The following is an 18,727-nucleotide window of genomic DNA, read 5'->3' as shown; positions in this document are numbered from 1 at the left end:
TTTTGCAAACATTTCAGGGTGCGAGCTGAAGGGTGAGCTCTGTGCCAGGATATTAACGTCTAGGTATTGCCGAAAGAAATATCATCCTCACTTGCAAACCTTCCCTTTGAACCAACTGGATTCTTGGCTTGTATGGAAACGTGATGAATGTTGACATGTGTTTTTATAGGGACACTGGAGTTTCCTTAATGTTGTTTTGCCGTAGCTTTGAGGGTTTTCGAATCCCGCTTAGTGCGAGTAATAATAATATTTCATTGCCATTCACAGAAGACATTTTTTAATGTACGCGGTGAGAATACAATACTTTTTACTTCTTACTAGATAATGTTCAGCATACGTTGCAATGCTCAATTCTTCTTTGTGATTTGTTATAAGTAGGTTCACAAATACAAAGCATCTCTCTCTCTATCTCTATCTCTAATTCTCTATCATATATCTCCCTATCTCTCTTTATCTCTCTATATATAACCATACATGTCTCCCTGTATATCTCTCTCCTCTGTAAACATATACCTATACTCTCGCTATATGACTCTCTGTATACATCTATACATCACCTTATCTATATCTCTTTATTTTTCGTTATCTATATATATCTCTCTATCAATCTTTATCATTGCTATCATGAGAACATGCGCTATCTGGAGGACGAGGGGCGGAGGGTGTGCCGAAGTTCCGCGGCCACCCTTCCGGCAGGGGAGGGGGAGGGTCGTTGCTATGAATGAGGTTCTTCACACATGTGTCGCTGCTATCGATGTGTTCCTGTGTCTTACACGCTTGTCGTGAGGTACGGCTCTTCGCCTGCACCGAGTGTCGTTCAGTAAGCAAACACTGCTGTAACTGTTGGTGCGAACATGTTCCAAAGTGTGGGTAAACAATACACCCACCAAGGGGGAGAATTTTAATATATCGTCATAAGTGATGGTTCCAATGTGCGACTTAACACCTTGAGAGTGCGGAAGAAGATTTCGGTTAAGAAATTTGTTTTACATTATTGTGTAATTTTTAAAAACATAGTTTTTTTTACATATATATCGTTACGATCTATTTGGGAAGAACTGTGTTCGTAAGAGATAGCCCAATTAATCGAAAGACCTTCCTACGAAAATTTCATCGAAATCCGTTTAGTAGTTTGAACAGACTGACAAAAAATAAAAAAAATAAAAATACATATGAGTTCTAGATAATAAAAATAGCAATTTCTTATAAAATATTCATAAATTTATTCACTATACATACTTCCCCTAAGAACGATTTAATTATTAATACTTCCATATGTTGTGTTCTGGATGATGGCAAGCTTGATGCTATTATGTAATTAAAAGGCATAAAATTATTTTTTTTACAGTCCATATGTTTTGTGTACGTTTAACAACCAGAGGAGAATTCGGTCCTTCGCTGTTGATTTTGTATTGCGTGATCATACTTTGCTATGTAATTCTATCAAAAAGCGCGGTGTATCCTTTGTTCGCTACTGCCTATTGTGTATTGTAAGGGTATGTCACTACAATCTGTTGTGCGCGGTAATGCTTCGTTCTTTGCCATGAACTATTGTTTCATTGTCAACTTTCAATGTATCGATCGTGTTGGGTGTCTGGATTGCAGTTCATTGAATTTTTTGTCGTGCCCTCGCAATGTTGCACCCTCTGGAATCAAGGAAGTAGTGATATTTCGTGCATGATCCTTATAAACGAAATAAAACGTGCGCTAACAATAATTCGGCACTTGTTAGAAGTATGGAGCGTCCAGGAGCCAGCGTCGGTATGGGGAAGCCTAAGAGGTACATCAAGTTCTGTCCCTGCCCGAACACGCCCGAATATTCACTTTCGGCCAACCTCGGGTTGATTAGTTGATTTATATATATTTATATTTCTCTGTTTATTTTAATGTAGCTATACTAACCTAACTAACCGTCCATAGTGTTTTAATGTAGCTAACCTAACCGACCCCTTTTAATATTTGAATTCATTTTTCCTGCGCAAAAATAAAACAAATCCCGAGGTTGGCCGAAGGTGAATATTCGGGCGTGTTCGGGCAGGGACAGAACTTGATGGACATCTTAGGCTTCTCGTCGGTATGCGGTCTTGCTCCTAGCAGCCAGGTGGCAGGGTCGTAGCCAGGATTCTGTGAATGAATCAGTCCAATACCTTTTGCAGGTGAACCGGGTTTTTACATCGACATTTTGAAAAAAAAAAAGTTACTACACTAAAAACTGGGTGTATTGGAATAAAATAAATTAATTCAATTTTAACGAAACTAACGATTTAGCTTGTAATAAACGAACTAAGAAATGTACCATTGTATTAAATATTTATATATTTTTAAATATCTTGTTCTTACATCAAATGTTTGATGAAGTTCTACATCACAGTCGATGCACATCCCGTCAGCAACAAGACACGTCCAGGTAGATGACCAGGCCCAACCAACCGCTCGGCCAGGCTAACACGACCAGTCGGTGGTTAGGTACATGACGTCAGTAGCCTAGATGTCTTATTTTTGAGACCTGCAAAATTCGCGGTTTCGATGGCCTTCAGGATAGACTGCACATACCCCTGTACACTCGGGAAAATAACGCAAGTTCATTGGCCGCCGTGATTCGATCCTTCTTTGGTTGAGGGTTTATAACTGGTTGAGATTCGTCCAGATGAACAGTAAGTCAATAGCAAAATTATCTAAGAGGTATATGTGTTTGAATTCTAGACTATCACCGAATGAATCCGCGAATTTTGCAGGTCTCTACTGATTTTCGATACATAGCATACATTTCAAACAGGTCGTGTAAGACGTCAAACGTATAGATCAGATGTCTCCCAACCACAAGGCCTATTGACCTGTCCAGAGCTAACGATCCAGTATCAAGTAAAAGGACGCACGTGCTCCAATTGCTCCAATGCTCCAATTTCTCAAAGTACTCGAAGTGCTCCAACTGCCCAAGTACTACAAATGCTCCATAGCTCCAAGTGATTCTAAGCTCCAAATGCCTCACTGCACCAACAGCTAAAAGTGCTCCAAGTGCTTCATAACTCAAAATTCTCAAATGCTTCAACTGCCCAATTGTTCAAATTTCTCCAATCATCTAATTGCTCCAACAGCTCCAAGTCTTCAAAAGTTCCAAGTGCTTCAATTTCTCCAAAAGCTCCGATTGCATTTGGTTGCAACTGAATTCAATTTCATTTTAATCGAACTTGACCCGATTGCTGGAATGACTTTACTATGACTCTCCATTTTGTTAGTAAATTGTGATGATTTTTACTTCTTTCAGTTAGAACTTGTATTTTGAGAACTCAAGTCTTACAATGGGAAGCTACGACTTTCGGATAGCGGATTTATTCAAACTTTGTACACTTTTAGTAGTTCATTTGGACAACATAATGTGCTAGTACTAGGGCGTACTAATTGGCCGTTTTCGAGAAAATCGCGTGAGAAGTTTTAGGCGTCGAATTTGTAGCGGTGCATTGTAACCATAAGCGCAAGATAGCGGTGATCGAGTGGTTAGCGTTCAAGCTCCGTAATCGCTGGATCTCTGGATCAAGTCGTACTCGTGGTTTTTTAAATTATATTTTTTCAACATTGGCCATATTATTATTATATATATCTCAAAGTTGATATAATGAAAAATAATGTGTATTTCCACGAACTTTGATTGAATTTACATTTTTTTTGTCAATTCGCCATGTTTAATACAAAAACAAATATATTTATAATTATCGACAAGTAAACTTCTAACAAACATAAAGTTTTGCTGAAAATGTATGCCTGTCGTAATTTGCGGCATTCCTTATACCTTCTATAAGGTAAGGTACCCAGAATTACTTTGTATCTGGATGCTTCGACCTGCAGAAAGAGATTTTATGGGAAAGGACTAAGTAGGCCCTACTTGGAAATCCCAAGTCAAACATCAATAAATAAAGTTCTAACAATTTGTCAGAATATAAAGGCAATGTAAAATAAATTGTCGGATGCGATTTTGACATTACAAGCTCCAGGATGATATTTGTCCTACAGATATGGAAAACATAAATCAAAACGAAATCTGCTACATTGAATACATCGCCATTTATATACTACCGACATCATTGTGGATAATATTAAGCCCCAACTTGCTTATGATAAAGGTAATTTATTTTTCATGAATCACAAGGAAAAGAAAATATATATATATATATTTTTACTATTTTGTATCATAAATTCTCTTCCAATATCAAGTCATAAATAAGTTCTTATCAAGAACGCAGCAAAATTAAGTCCACACTAAGCTAGAAAAGCATGTGGCGTGTTTTTGTGTTTGTTTGCAATGACGATTTAAATTAATCGTCAAAAAAAAATTCCGACCCAATGAAGACAGAATGCATATTTGTGTAAGGTTTTTGATAGAACATGTTTTTTTAAAATAGGAAAAAAAATGTATTTATCCAGGAACATTATGTCATAACTCTGACAATGTAAAAAATATAATAATAATTTGTTTAAAATTAATTTTACTAAGCATTTTGTTGCACATTATTTCTGTGCAATAGCCGGCTGTGACTGTTTGAATAAATCCTTCTCCGATCGCTGCACAGTGTTGCTCTCTTTGGGCTAGGCCGAACACCTCATTGGAGTTTTTGACGATTCCAGATTTTTATAAGTATTTTAAAAATTGGAATAAATATGTTATATCCATATCCCAGCTATGGAAAAAAAAGAGAAAATAAATTTCACCCTAACAAATTTTTTTTAAAAAAATGTTATGTACATTGTTCTGAATTACTAAAGATAGCAATCAATATGCATCACATCTCTGGCAACAAAATTTTCGAAAAAGCATTGTGCAATCTAATTGTAACGCAATTTCTTATTCTAACTAATGGGATATAAAAAGAGGTAAAAATTATTTATTTCATAACTTTGATTAAATTAAATATGAAGCGTTAAGTACTTTTTAACGTGATTGAAAATAATCGGAACGTATACGATACCATTTCATCTCAATGGAAGCAAAGACCTTCGGTTCCTGGGTAAGTTCTTCTAGATATGCGATGAGATTTTGTGGTTTCAGCATGACGATGTGACACCATATTTTTCTCGTGATGTCTGAGGCATTTCAACCGCAGCTTCGGCGAACAAAAGTTAGGCCAAGGTGAACTATTTGTATGACGTGCTCATTATTGCAGTCTAAGGGCCCTGGCACACGAGCGTCTCGGTCGCGCGACTGAGACGCGCGACTGCAGTCGAGCGTCCAAGCGACCGAGTAGAGCGACTCAGCCGCGCGACCGAGACGCTCGTGTGCCAGGTTCACGCGACACACTCTTCACTGTGAATATGGACACCGACGAAGAAACAGTTCTTGGCATTGTCCTAAGGCGTCGTTGCCGTCGGCGCCGGCGTCGTCGCAGGCAACGTGTACTATGGATGCACCCAATAACTACAGACCGCTTAGCAAGGGGCCAGTTTTATACGATTATGAGTGAGCTAAAAGAAGACAATTCGAAATATTTTAACTATTTCAGAATGTCTCGGAGTACTTTCTCGGATCTTCTGGATGTACTGAAAATTCACATTGAAAAAGTTGACACAAGTATGAGAAGAAGTATCCCTGCTGAAGAGAGACTTGCAATTACATTAAGGTGGGTACACTTGTATAAGCAGACAAATAGTTCATTTCATAGTTGTACAAGGAACACAGGAGTGAAATGTGTTTGGCTACGGCTGAAATTATAATTTAATTAGACAGTTACATGTATTTTAAGGGTATAGTTGAAGCATTTATTATCATATTATTAAAAAAAAACATTTTCTGAACATACCCCAAATAAGTAACATTTATTATTACGTGACACGATATTGTCTCAAAGATCCAACACATAAATGTTTATCGTTTTGCACACGAAAATAAATTCTTTCATAAATTTAGAAGAAAATTGTTAGATAACATATTTATTTGTTATTCACTGAAACTGCTCTTTCCATGAAGGTCACATGTCTTATAATTTATTAGGTATCAGTTAAAATAGTCTTCACAAATACTTGACGTATCAGACTGGAGAGATACTGATGAGGAAGCTGCTGGTGACATTGGTGATAAGGCGTGGCATTGCAGCGGCTGCTGGGGTTGACTCATTAACTGCGATGTTTCTGAAGTTGAATGAGACCCGTAGTTGTAAGACTGACTGATGGTGGGTGTAAATTGTTGGTTGCGTACTCCAGAGGTACTTGTATTACTACTAGGGTATGGAAGCGAAACAAATGATGGGCCTGTGATCACTGATGGAGAAGAATGAGGGTAGACAGAAGTCTGAGAAGGACATCGATGACCAGAAATTGACACCTGATTGTACCTTCTTAAGGTGTTTAAAAAGTCGCTTTGAACTTCAAGTTTCATATCGTCTGGCAGACGTTTGAAGTACGGCAAAAGACTCAACAAGAAATGCCTGTCACTGTCTTCTTCTTCTCTACCTGCATGTCGTTTTTCCATATTTCTTCTAAGCGACTGAAGTAGCTCAAGTTCTTCTGTTTCTGGTGACGGTTTTTTTCTTTTAAGAGAAGTAGGTGCCGTAGATGTAGCTGCTGCGGGTGTGGCTTGCGTGTGCAAGTCTGGAGATTCTTCTGTTGTAGGTTTGGTGTCGCATACTGGCAATAGGAAAGTTAACTGCTGGAAATATATATATTGTTTCCTGCCATCTGCTGCAGAACCTGATTTACAATTCCTCTGTTTAGCCAGTTCTCTTCTGAAACAGTCACGTAGATTCTTCCATTTCCGTTGCAGATCTGCAGCTGAAAAAAAAAAAAACAATAATGTAAGGTGCATATTTTTAGTGTGTGTGTGTTTTTTTTTTTTTTTTTTTTTTTGCAGGTACCTTGCTACAGGATGTTCGTTCACAGAATTGCATTACACATTCCGTTGTGGAATTTCCACATGTCGCAAGATTGTTATTGAAGTGTGTGAAACAATATGGCGGCTTTTACATGAAGCATGTTTCCCGCAGTTAATGCAAGAGGACTGGCTGAAGATTGCTGACGGTTTTGGAACACGTGCAAATTTCCCAAACTGTTTAGGAGCAATAGATGGCAAGCATGTAAGGCTTATTCAACCTGCTAAAAGTGGGTCAACCTATTTTTCCTACAAGAAATATTTTTCCATGGTGTTGTTAGCATTATGGGACTCTAATTATAGGTTTTTATTTGTTGATGTTGGTTCTTATGGAAAATCATCAGACTCAGCAATATATAAAAACAGTGAGCTGTTTCAGAAGATGAAGGATAATACGTTGAACATCCCAAGTGATAGGCCAATAGTTGAAAATGGAGAGCCACTTCCCTTTACCTTCGTAGGTGACGAAGCATTTGCTCTTTCAACTCACATGCAGAGTCCTTATGGTGGGAAAAATCTTACTCAAAAAAAGAAAATATTTAACTACAGGCTGTCACGAGCCAGACGTTACATCGAATGCACTTTCAGCATACTTACAAATAAGTGGCGTATCTTTCACAGGCCATTGGACGTGAAAATTGAAAACGCAGAAACTATAGTGAAAGCATGTTGTATTTTACACAATTTTGTTAGAGAAAGGGATGGTGTTGAATTTGACAGCACTCTGAACGTCGTGGGACTAGATGAAGGGGAGCCGCTTACACGACCAGGAAATACACGATCAGCTTTAACAATCCGAGAAAAGTTTTCCGATTACTTTTCTAGTGAACAAGGGTCAGTGCCATGGCAATATTTTTTGCTTTGAAGAGTGAACAATACTAGTGAAATTTAACTTTTATAGAGGTGTCACATTCAACAACGTAATAGTTATAACCGTATAACCGTTACATTGGACAGTAGCCATGGTGAATTTTGTGGCATAAACAAAATATAGAGAAAACAAAATTTCCGTATGCGAAAATGTGTTCACTTTGGAATTATGTTAGTTGTTACGCTACTTTTAATTATATTGTTACGTGCAAGCCCAGTCGCAGTGGGGACGGAGCGATGCTCTTCTCGGAAACAGATTAGCGCCGCGCGTGCCTTATCTTTATCTTGATGACACGCGGCCTGCCTGCCCCCCCTTCACCCTCGCCCTGCCTGCGCTAATGACCTGGCTGCACCTGGTCGGTCAATGGAACGGTTCTTGAATGTTCTCCGACATCGTCGCCGGCCCCAGCACGTAATCCTGGACGTCCCTAGTTGCGCAATGTCAAAGAGCATCTCGAAGGTTCTAAATGTAAGGCCGACCTCTATATCAGCAGGGGGCGGTTGCATCAGAGCAGATAATTGTGTGGCGCGTCTGGCGCAGTGTGGAGAGGCGAAGACCTGTGCGACGAGGCGGCGAAGACCGGGCGACTTCTGGGAAGAGAGTGTATAACATCGGCGAAGCCAGCAAGTGCCCTGTGTGACATCGGCGGACACTTTACGGCGATCTGTGGCTGCGGTAAGACTGTGACGGACTGAGAGAGACTTTCTTTATTTCGAGCCTATATCAAGCCAGGATAACTTGTAAATAAAACTGTAAATAGTAGCACCAATAAAAATAGTGATAATTAATTAAAAAAAGGGGCTATCCTTTCGAACCCTATCGTTCCCACGTTCGTAACAATATTATATCGTATTTTACTTGTATTTCTATGTTTATCGTAAACATTAGACATAAGCGTAAGTTACAATGAATTCCGCGTAGAAGCAAAATACTGCAATGTAATTTGAAAACAAACCCTTCCATTAATAGCTAATTTATTTACATTGGCAATGACTCACATGCACGCACAGTGGTTTTGTATTTTATGAGGGAAGAATAACACGAACTGTTAAAATTTCACACCTGTTTGTTGTTAAGAGATATATTAACTATACAATATTTCACATGTGTTGTAATTATTGCCAATATCAGGTGGTTCGTGGTAATATGAATACTTAAACGGACGTTTGAAGAGAACACCCGATACGAAAATGCAGCGGGCACATCCAAACAGTTTCGACAATAATGTAAATATTTTGAACAGTAATCTTCACGATTGTAAATCATTTAAAAACGTAGTAACGTTTCTATAAAGGAATAATGAAAAAAAATATTATATTCGTTTTATAAGTTTTATAAAATTATTGCAATACTCTGTCTAGTAAATAGGCTTCACGTAGAACAATTATGTTTATAATACATTTGAAACAAATAAAGTGAATGCAGGGCTGCACGAAATATTCAGATCACCACTAACCACTTATATTTATAAATTACACTTACCTGCTTTATTTTTATGGACGCTATCCATGGCTTTGAAGTTCTCAACGAACATATCGCACACCTCTTCCCATGCCTTTCCCTTTTTGCATTTGTTAGCATACTCATCACATCTGGAATCCCAAATAGCTGGCCTTGATTCTATTTCGATTATAAAACGGTCACAATCGAACGCCATCTTCCTCGCCAGCACATACAACCAGATACTGACCGACAGTCGCTCGGACGCGCGGCTAAAAGTCGCCCGTGTGCAAGGCTCCCGCACGACTGGTCGCCGCGATCTGTCGCGGGGATTCGCGTCTGCTGGCGACAGACGCGCGATGGAGACGCGCTCAGTCGCCCGTGTGCCAGGTTCTCACCCACGCCCATGCTATCTTATGGCAAGCGATTTCCCGGCGACCGAGTCGCGCGTCTCAGTCGCGCGACTCGGTCGCTCGTGTGTCAGGGCCCTAACACCTCTCAGTGTGCGGCACTTAAACAGCCTGGTGTATCAGTCATATTCTTTGCGAGTCGCATTATGACCTACAAGTAATTGAATAAATACGACTATCATGTATTTTCTAAAACCCTTGAAGTTGGAGGATTGAATTTTGGAGGGACCCATAAATTGCTCTAAATATAAGTAGATAGGAGATGCCGATTATTGGACAGACGTGGATCAAGGCTCCGCCATCCATACTGAATTGTGATGTTATATCCGCCATACTGGAGTCCAATTATCCTTTTTTTCCCCTAAACCACCTCAAAAGCCCACATTACACCCAAAAATTCCCTATTTCCAAAATATCGAGGGATTCCAATTTTCCTCTTAGAAGGGCAGCATTCCTCTGAGGGGCAATATTCCATAGAAGCTCTATCAGAGGTCTTAACCTCGAACCCAAACACAATTTTTGAATGAAATCACATCAGACATGTTATTTTGGTATGCTTTTTGCTGCTATTTTTTTTTGTATGATGATGGTCACCATATTTTGTAAATAAAAACCGTTGTCACCCATTAAAATTCCTACCACACTCAATGAAGCTTAACATTCTAAATTTAAATTGGAAATGGTACACCTTTAATCACTCAACTAAGAGATCAGTTGGAGAATACAGAAAAAACGTTATATATGCTTTCGAAATATGTCTTTAAGCCAAAAGTAATATTAATGTATGGCAGGGAGTGCACTGTATAAGTTCAAAAATAGTTTCAAAGATGGCGCCATATTTATTTATAACCACTGTAGGTAGAAGGCACCATCTTTAATTCAAGGTGTTGTTGCCAGAGAGCACCACATTAAAAATTTCAAAAATTAGTTGACAGACAGCGCCACTATCGGCCATCTTTAATTACATCACAGACTATCAGATAGCTTTACTGTCAGCCAGTTTATTTCATTATGATGCTGCCACAATGCACCACAGTCAGCCATCTTTTATTCCAACACAGGCTACCAGATAGCAACACTGTAAGCCATCTTTAGTGTTATTATCGTCTGCTAGAGGGCGCCACATTTAATTTTCCAGAGGGTCCCACCATTTTTAGTGCAAGAGTCGTCCGCAAGAAGCTCCATCTGGGATTGGATTTCCGTCTGCTAGGATACGTTCCTTTATGTGCACAGAGTGCACAAGGTAAGCCTAAAATTCGCTACATCTCCAAGCCATATTATATTCAGTACCCCACCATCTTGATTAGGGAAGTGTGGGCATCATGCACCTAAAGTCTCGTTCCTTTATGCGCACAGAGTGCACATGGGAAGCGTTCAATAAACTCCATCACACGCCACCTTAGAACAAGGAAAATGAACCATCATGGATGAAAATGTGTTTCATGATGCACCTAAGAATATCATCCTTTACATGCATTAGAAGCATGCAAGAAAAATTTCCTTGTTTAAGTTATTTTAGTACTATGTATTCTTACAGGGGATTGTGTAAGATGTACTGTATTGTAATAAATATATGGATAGGGGTGGATATAGGCATACTATGTTTATAAAGTTAAAATCATTTTATGCATGCACATTGTAATAAGGGAAGATATAGGCATACAATGATTATTATATTAATAACTTTATATACGTAAGCCTGTACATGTTTATGTATTTATGTTTTATATACCTATTTATACTTAATTATATATAAACTTATTTCTCGTATGGAATTTCGCTGTGAAAAGTGCCATCTATGACATATTGACAACTTGAAACCTATGAAAAACTGCAAAGGTGAATTTCATTTGTCTAATGTTGAACTACCTTCGGACAGTTTGACTCCTCAGTTTAGAGTGGAGACTCGCTTGCACACATGCAAACAAACAGATAAGCAGCAACCGATTGCATCATCATCTGGAACATGTATCTAAATCTAGGCTTCTGCTCGGTGCTCAACAGGTAAATTATAATGGTTTTTTCTTGGTGAAATCTGCATTTTGTAGAACTTTGATAGGATACAATTATTTAAATACATTTAGTGAGTCAACAGACATCTACACTTTCCTTGGTGATATAGAGATAAATATAATCAATCAGCTGACGGGTGTGGTACCAACACGAGAATATATAAATTATAATTTATGGTAGAACTGTCATGTATTATAAACCAGCGCCTTTGAGGACCAACTGCAGAAGAGCGCTTTCAAGACGATGATGACTGCAATTTACAATTCCGACAAAGTGAAGTGGTCTGTTAAGCATAGTTTATAGAAAATCTGTCAGGAAGGAGAAGAGTACATGGGAAAATGATCGTGCTTGGCTTTTAATACAATGAACCGACTGAAGCTAAAAATTGCACATTTCGGCCCGTTACAGAAGTAAATGCGAATTGACTTGTTTGTTTTTGTATGTATAGGTAAATGTAGTAAATAGTAATAAATATTGTTTGTAAAATGCTTATTTATTTTTTTATAATCTTGCATAGAATGTATCCTGGTATGTATTTTAATAATTTTTTAAATAAAGTATTGTCATATGTATTCAAATAATTTATTTTAAGCATTAAGCTTAATTACCATTGTTTGCATTGACCGTGAATCGTACCAAAGATGGGAATCGTTCAAATCAATCAATATATTAATAGTTTATTTAATTCTAAGTTTTTTGGTTGTTCGTTATTGATTTTCAATACGTTGGTTAGGATGGACGACAAGATGGTGGATGCTGTGATAGCTGATGATATGTTTATTATCACAAGTTAATTCGAGCAGGTACCAAAGTAAGGTATAGGGAATTCAGTATGTTGGTTATGTGGTTGTCATGATATTGGTAGGTGTATATGTCTTGGTGTAGGTGGTGAGGGCCAGTCTGCTTGTAGCCAACACTGAGAAAAGATGTATTGGAATTTTTTTATTTACACGTGCATTCATTGGGAATCTGACCCAGGACTCGGCAGAGAACTGGGCAGCAGCGACGTGAATGCCCATGCAGAACTCGATCGAAGGTGTATCATCGTCGGCGAAAACTTGTGTGGTAGCGATGGCGACAACCACTGAGAACTCGATAGTGGCTGCATTAACTTCACATGCTGTCGTAACAGAAAAGGTTTCCTTACATTTATACTATGTTTCATTAACGGTTTCTACTGGACAGTCTGCTGCGGTAGTGCCTCTGTGAGTTTGTGTGTGTGTGCCTGTGTGTATGTGTTGGTGTATGTGTAGGTGTGTGTGGTGGTGTGTGTTTGATGGCAATATGACTTGTCTCTTTGATAGCTAAGATCTGTTGGCTGACACTGTGCACTCTATAGCATGACAAATGAAGATAAATGGCAGTAGCAAACTAGCAGATGAGAAGAGAATCCAAGTTGGGGTCCATATGTTTGCCATGATGTCACACTGGTAGGAGTGAGTATTATATGTCTTGGAATAGGGCAAAAAAAAGGGGGTCAGTCTGCTTGTAGGCATCACGAGGAAGAATGTGTTTCCTTTGTTATTGAACAATGTGTTTATTGGGAATAACCAGGGACTCGAAAGTCTGTAAAGTAACAATTTTTTATCGAATTTAGTATCGAATTTGTTTGCATCATGAAACACACATGTACTTGTGTGATGTGTATCATTATTCCACATTTATTATTATAAAGTACTGAATATCCAGCAGAAGTGGTGACATGCATTAAATAGTTTTCGAGAAACATCAATGATTAATTTCAAGGTGTTCCCAAAATTGTTTCTGCTTTCCAATCTACCATAGTGAAAATGTAACTGTTTGGTGATAACTTGATGTCTCTAATTCTTTATATGTTTGTAGTGTTTGAGCTAATTCATTTTTAGGTGTATTCTGTGTATTCATTGACTTAATGTATACTTTATTTTAAAGCTGGTATGATTTGCGGCATTTTTGTTTTTCGAGACGTTCGAGGCAAGAATAATTTGTTTTCTTCAACCAGGATATGTGACTTATCTGACTGTTTATTATTTATTATTTTGATTTTGCTCAATGTGATGTTCTGAATATTACTTATTCTGTGCTCCAGGTGGTTTCGGCGACCGGAGACGCAATTTAACGTTTCTTCGCGGCAACGTGTTCATGCAGAGGGGGGAGGGGGCGCTAATGGAAACTTATTTGTGTCGTCAGCAAAGCTGCGGCATGCTTGACTGCCCTCCGGGATAATTTTTGTCTCCCCAGCTTCAGTGAAGACCTACGAAAGCATAGTTATTTACCAAATTTTTTCATTACAACTATACTCTATTTTATAACTCACTGTACTCGTAGGCATAGTTATAACACTATAAATAATCCAACAGAAAATTATTAGATACTTAATAAATACACAGCACTCATCTCATAACACAATAAGAAATTAAAAATAGGTTTAAATGTAATAAACATAGTATCACTACAAGACTTAATATATACATAAACATATATGTGTACAAAAAAAATATTTTTGTATATAAACGTATTTAAGTGTACACATAAAAACATATACATAAGACATATATAGCATACATATAAATTATAATTTAATAAACATAGTATGCTTATATATACCCTTAGTACTATATGCATGCATATACAAAGATTTATTTTATTAAACATAGTAGCAAATAGTATGTCTAACAATCCTATATAATTATCTATAGTAGTATATGGACTTTTACAAGGAAATTTCTCTTCCGTTGCACACAAAGGAACATAATCATAGGCGTATCATGCAACACATCTCCATCCAATATGGTGCCTTTCCCTAATTCCAAGATGGCAAGAGATAGAAAACCTTGAACGATTTCCTTGTGCGCTCTGAACACTTCAATGAACGAGTCCTTACATGCATCATGCCCACACTTCTCTATCCAACATGGCGGGGAGAAGTAGGGAATTTTAGGCTTGCCTTGTGCATTTTGTGCATGTTAAGGAACGTATCCTCGCCGACAGAAAGCCAATCCTAGTTGGTGCTTCTTGCGAACGACTTTTACACTAAAGATAGTGGTGCCATGTAGGCGTGGCAACTATTTTTTTATATTTAAATGTGGCACCTTCTAGCAGAACGATACTGACACTAAAGATGGCTTACAGTGGTTCTATCTCGTAGCATATTTCATCCTATTTCATCCCATTTCTTATTTGTTACTCTGTTGTTTTTGTATCCTTCCATATACATATTGTACAGCACTTCATTCACTTTTACAAGTTCTATAAGTCGTTCGGTCATTTAATAATCCATGTTTTCGTCCAAACTGCTCACAACTGCACAACCCAGCATGTGCGGTCAGCTCGCAGCTCGCGCGTCCTGACCGCGGCGGTGTGTGTTGCTGCACTCAATCCCCGCGCTCGCGTTCGTGCTCGCCATGGTGTGTCCACCGCCTTAAAGTCAAGTTCCAATATTTAAAATACTTATTGTAGTCCGGTCAAAATAGACGTATTTACGTGGCATTTGTGTGCATATTATGTATAATCTAACTCCTTCAACTTTTAGATTGGCTGTATCTTAGGAATGGTGATTCTTAGGAAATAAAGTATAAGGACCCTTTTGTAGATAATCTTATAATCTACCATTTTAGTCTAGATATATTTTTTGATAAAAGTTACCGTTTTTGAGAAAAATAAAAAATCCGAAATATTGACCTTTGACCTTGAATAACATTTTTTAGCTTACATGGGATCTATGGGTACTTTAGGCACTTTATTTCTACTGGTGTACCCAATGTCTCTACCAAAATTCAGCTCTGTCGGAAGTTTTGTTATTTGAAATGTCTATTTTGACCGGACTATTGTGCCAAGCAGCGAGTTGTTCGGGAGGCTCGTGCTGGGGTGCGTACCTGCGCCGGGTCGCCGTGACGTCACGCGGTCGTCCTGGCGCCGGTCCCACGCCGTCCACCGCCGCACCTGCTCCTCGCGCATGCGGCAGAACAGCGTCTGCTTCTGGTCGTCGTCCAGCTCGGCCAGGATCTGCGGGTCCACCCACATGTCCTGCAGGATCTGCTGCAGCATCCTGCAACCGCCACGCCCGCAGCCCTCAGTCGCCATCCTGCCAGTCATCCACGGATGTCTTGCTTGGTTAGTTTAGCCATGTTCTGATTGTGGCTGGGTTACACGAATCTGTGTGGAATAATTTATCTTTTTTTGACGTGACAACGTTTAATAAATCGATGAACGCCGGCTGCACGCACGAAACAGTGTCCCGTTACGCACATTGTCCCGTTACGCTTATTGTACGCTTGCACCGCATCTATCTCTCTTCCACTCGATTGGAACAACCATCGATTGGACTTTTTCGAGGCACATTAAACTTCAAACACTCCCATTCGTTTCCTACTTTTCCTATCGTCGTCCTATCCTTAACAGAATAACACAGATTGGAAGAAGTTAGATAGCAAACATGTATAAAAGTTATAGTTAAAATAATCTCTTCGTTAAAGTAATAAACATATTTGAATTAATTAGTGCAAATAAAAGTAAATTTATCAATTAAATTGTGGATTTCATTTCACTCCTTCTTTGTATCCATACAAAATAGTGATAATTCAATAAAAATGATTCAATTTTATTCATAAAAGTATGCAATCATTTCATCAATGTATTGTTATGACGTTGTCACGTTAAACTATCGTCCGTCAACCGACTTTACAGACGATTTTTTTTTTTAGTTATAATAGGCGCATCAGCCTCTGCAATCCACATTATAATCCTCTGTGACATGTACAAGTATTCAACCAAAAAAAAAAAAAATACCGAGATAAAAAATAAACAAGAGAAATAAAAAAAAATTATATCAATAATGAATGTGATATTTACTTCAATTATCCAGAATAAGTCTGAATACGACCGAAAAACTTCACCTGCACGTTAACCACAAAAAAATAAGCTGTAAAAATATAATACGACCTATGGTTTTAAGTGTTACCCAAGGCTGGACTACGCCTTTGGTGTTGGAGTTGACAAGTGATTTCTTGCAAATAACGGAGAAAATATTTAAGGTGTAACACTAAGCTTCTGATTAATGTTATCATTAAATATTGAATAATGTTTGTATTAATTATTTTTAAAGCTTCTGCATACTCGGCAATTAATACAGTACAAGTGATAAACGAATCTATATTAAACTGTATATTAAAAAACCATCCTTATTTCTAGCATACTCAAGATTCAAAACAAGCCCATATAAAATCGTTTAGTGACTTCAGTTACATAGGCCATCTGGAATAATACTGCAATAACAATATCGCACATGATTAGACAATTGTTTTTGTTAATTTACATTTACACTGTATGCATGTATTTATCTTTCCTAAAAATGCTTGCAGTGTTCGACAGTAAACCAAATAGTGTCTAGCCTTTTTTGTACCATGCAATATCAATTACGTAATGCTATTGAAAACGTTACATAGTGAAAATACAATTTTTTTTTTCTAGTAGAGATGTGTAGGCCTAAGGGGGTAATCGACTACAGCATTATATGTTAACGTTTGATTGTGCTTAAAATTGTACATCCTGGGGAATATTTCAGCCAAAAATACCAGTGTATTCTGTAAAAATACATAATACGCAACTGGCACAATCATTACTCGCTTCTTCATTCACTATCTAATATGAGATAAAAGTGGCTGGTTCTTGGAAAATTTACACCATTTTCTTCCAATAGCTGTAGAGAAGCAAGCAGCTTTAAACGAGAACTGTACCGAAGAACACGATCGGGTGCCACATGCACCTACAATATATGAGCTACAATGTTAATGTACAATTTAATTGAATAGACACACAAACACACAGAAACAAAAACAAACAATAACAAACACACACAAACACACACACATTATAATCAGGGCCGGCGAGAGGAACCAAGGGCCTGGGGGAAAATTTTGTCGGGCCCCTTCCCCTTTACTTAGTCTAAAATTTTTCAAATCCTCCAATTAAAAAAAAAAAATCTAAAGACTGTGCACGTTACAGCGCCCATAACTGTAATTGTGACCTGACCGTATTGCAAAACTTGTGGGTTTTCAATTAAATCCATTAGAAATATACTTTTAATTTCGTCCAATTTTCACGGTAAACACATGGGAACTCTACCGGGCCCCTTCACCAAATAATTGAGTCAATACAATTGACGAACCATTTGCATCAATATTCCCGAGTGAGCAACATGTCTTATCAAGATTTGGCTTGCAGCTATAGTGTTGTTGATAGCGAAACGTAGACAAAAACGAAAGCGTTGAATGCACTCTATAATGAATACTCGTCCCCCCCCCCCCCCCCAGCAGATTTAACTATTTTCGCTGTCAACAAAACACACGCATGCGTACGGGACTGCTCCCAACAGTAGACTATAAATATTGCGCAATAGCGCAATATACCCTATACACGACACAATAATTATTGCGCAATTAAATTTTAACTTGCTCAAAACTTTGTCGAAACATTGTGCAATATTCAATAATACTTCAACACTACTCCTGCACAGTCAATAATACTGAAAAATTATAACAATTTTGCAATATTATTGATAGTGTATGGGGCGTCACACAGGTTAACTAGATCATGGCCTGTCGCTGAAGAGAATTTTTGGGGGTTGGGGGGGGGGGGGGGGGGAAGCAGAAGTGGCAATACGGCCATTCCCAAACCGCCCCTCTACTGACGGGGTACGTTATATGGCCGGTGCAAAACAGCAGCTCATATGGCAGGCGCCAATAACGTCTCAATTTAAAGAATTCGCTGCAGAAACTTTATTAAAAAAGATACAATGCCGTCACCAGTAACATTTCCTTTACATTAAAGTGTGGCCAATGAAACTACATCATTTTTAAGGCAGTATATTATAATGCCTGAAAAGTGAACAACGAAAATTTTAAATTTTACTTCACATAATCAAATATAAATAAATAAAATATCAAAACTTGCTCATTTAGCGACACTTGTGCTTTAAAAATTTACAATTTGTTGTTTGTTTGCAAGTTTTATAGTAACAACTTACCAAATCGCATTCATTTAAGCTTAACGGCATTTAGTTGGTGTGGCCGTGAGCAAAGTCCTTTGTTTTAATTTAATTAGTGAATTTGTCTGTCAAGAAACTCTGAACAAGTATGTTGCCACTAAACGAGATGAAACTTC

At 38.1% G+C, this 18,727-nt stretch overlaps 2 protein-coding genes across 3 annotated transcripts in view; both read right to left on the bottom strand.

Moving 5' to 3' along the window:
- LOC134542671 (SH2 domain-containing protein 4A-like) overlaps positions 1-18,727 on the bottom strand; it is a 48,042-nt gene extending 29,315 nt beyond the window's left edge. The window contains exons 1-2 of one of the 2 annotated variants that reach the window (XM_063387108.1): positions 18,591-18,727; positions 15,442-15,614 (exon numbers count right to left, since the gene is read on the bottom strand). In XM_063387108.1, the coding sequence (XP_063243178.1) occupies positions 15,442-15,614; positions 18,591-18,604 (187 nt within the window). In that variant the 5' untranslated portion in view covers positions 18,605-18,727. The remainder of the gene's footprint in view (positions 1-15,441; positions 15,615-18,590) is intronic. The other variant, XM_063387109.1, reaches the window with a different exon arrangement.
- On the bottom strand, positions 5,776-9,645 carry LOC134542672 (uncharacterized). The gene is made up of 2 exons (XM_063387110.1): positions 9,207-9,645; positions 5,776-6,756 (listed from the first exon to the last, which is right to left on the bottom strand). Exons 1-2 carry the CDS (start codon positions 9,379-9,381, stop codon positions 5,984-5,986), a joined length of 948 nt encoding a protein of 315 aa, XP_063243180.1. The 5' UTR covers positions 9,382-9,645; the 3' UTR covers positions 5,776-5,983.

The sequence above is a fragment of the Bacillus rossius genome, assembly GCF_032445375.1.
Source record: "Bacillus rossius redtenbacheri isolate Brsri chromosome 9 unlocalized genomic scaffold, Brsri_v3 Brsri_v3_scf9_1, whole genome shotgun sequence".
In the NCBI taxonomy this organism is placed as follows: domain Eukaryota; kingdom Metazoa; phylum Arthropoda; class Insecta; order Phasmatodea; family Bacillidae; genus Bacillus; species Bacillus rossius.
This window is presented reverse-complemented; position numbering and strand designations above follow the sequence as displayed.